A 1,044-nucleotide genomic window follows, 5' to 3' on the forward strand; every position below is an offset into this window, starting at 1 on the left:
CCGAGGCTCCGCTCAGCCGCTCGAGCGCGCAATACGCAGGCGCACCGTGCCCGCCGCCGATTGGCCGCAACCGTGCCGTTAGGCCCGCCCACGGAAGGCACCGATTGGCTGTACGTCAAAGTACCGCCCACTGGAAGCGTCTTTGATCGAGCGCTCCCAGAGGCGCGGTCTTTCCGCAGTTCCCATTGGGCCTCGCCGCCCCGCCTCGCGCCCAACCCCAAATCCCATTGGTGAATTGCCGCAGGCCCCGCTCGCTCTCCTGTGCCGTCAATCATGCCCGTATCCGCACCTGATTGGGCGGCGGCGGCGGAAGCTGCGGTTGCCATGGAGCCGAGGCCTGCTCTTGCTGCGCAGCCCCGCGCCCAGCACAGTGACACCGTGACCTCTGACCCCTGACCCCAGCCCTAAGCGTGACCCCGTCCCTCTGCTGCTCCATGAGGGGCTGTGATTAACATGGAAAGGGGAATTCAGTTCGATTTTGGGAGGAAAAGAGCAACAAAAAGAGGGAAAACAGGAAAATGAAGGAAAAGGAAGAAGAATAAGGAATAGTGAAGGAAAAATGGAGACAGTAGAGGGGAAAAGTGAAGAAAAAGAAGAGGAAAATGGGAAAGGGATGAAATATGAAGGGGAAAAGAAGATATAAATAAGTAGGAGGGAAAAATAAGGAAAAATGAAGAAATGAGTGGGAAAAATGGAGAAAAGTGAGGAAACGGGAAAAGAAAACTGAGGAAATCTGAGGGGAAAGTGAAGGAAAAAATGGGAGAAATGAGAAAGGAAAATAAATGGGGGAAAAAATGAGGAAATGTGAAGGAAAATTGGGAAAAAGTGAAAAAAGAGAAACGGGAAGAAATATGTGGGGAAAGTGGAGGAGTGTAAGGAGAGAGATAAAGGAGAAAGTGAGGACAAAAGAGGGAAATGTGACCAAAAAAAAGGAATTATGAAGGGAAAAATGAGGGGAAAAATGAGGAAATCTGAGTAGGAAATGTGGTGCTCTGAGGGAGAACAAATACCACGGAATATCCCCCATGTTTGCTTGGACAGCAA

The 1,044-nt window shown here is 50.9% G+C and overlaps 1 protein-coding gene across 1 annotated transcript in view; it reads right to left on the reverse strand.

Annotated features, from left to right (window-relative positions):
* AKAP8 (A-kinase anchoring protein 8) overlaps nucleotides 1-275 on the reverse strand; it is a 12,413-nt gene extending 12,138 nt beyond the window's left edge. The window contains 1 exon segment of the mRNA XM_031557768.1: nucleotides 46-275. Within this exon segment, the coding sequence (XP_031413628.1) occupies nucleotides 46-275 (230 nt within the window).
* Between the last annotated feature and the right edge of the window lie 769 nt (nucleotides 276-1,044).

This window comes from Meleagris gallopavo, unplaced genomic scaffold (genome assembly GCF_000146605.3).
Source record: "Meleagris gallopavo isolate NT-WF06-2002-E0010 breed Aviagen turkey brand Nicholas breeding stock unplaced genomic scaffold, Turkey_5.1 ChrUn_random_7180001957369, whole genome shotgun sequence".
Lineage (NCBI taxonomy): Eukaryota > Metazoa > Chordata > Aves > Galliformes > Phasianidae > Meleagris > Meleagris gallopavo.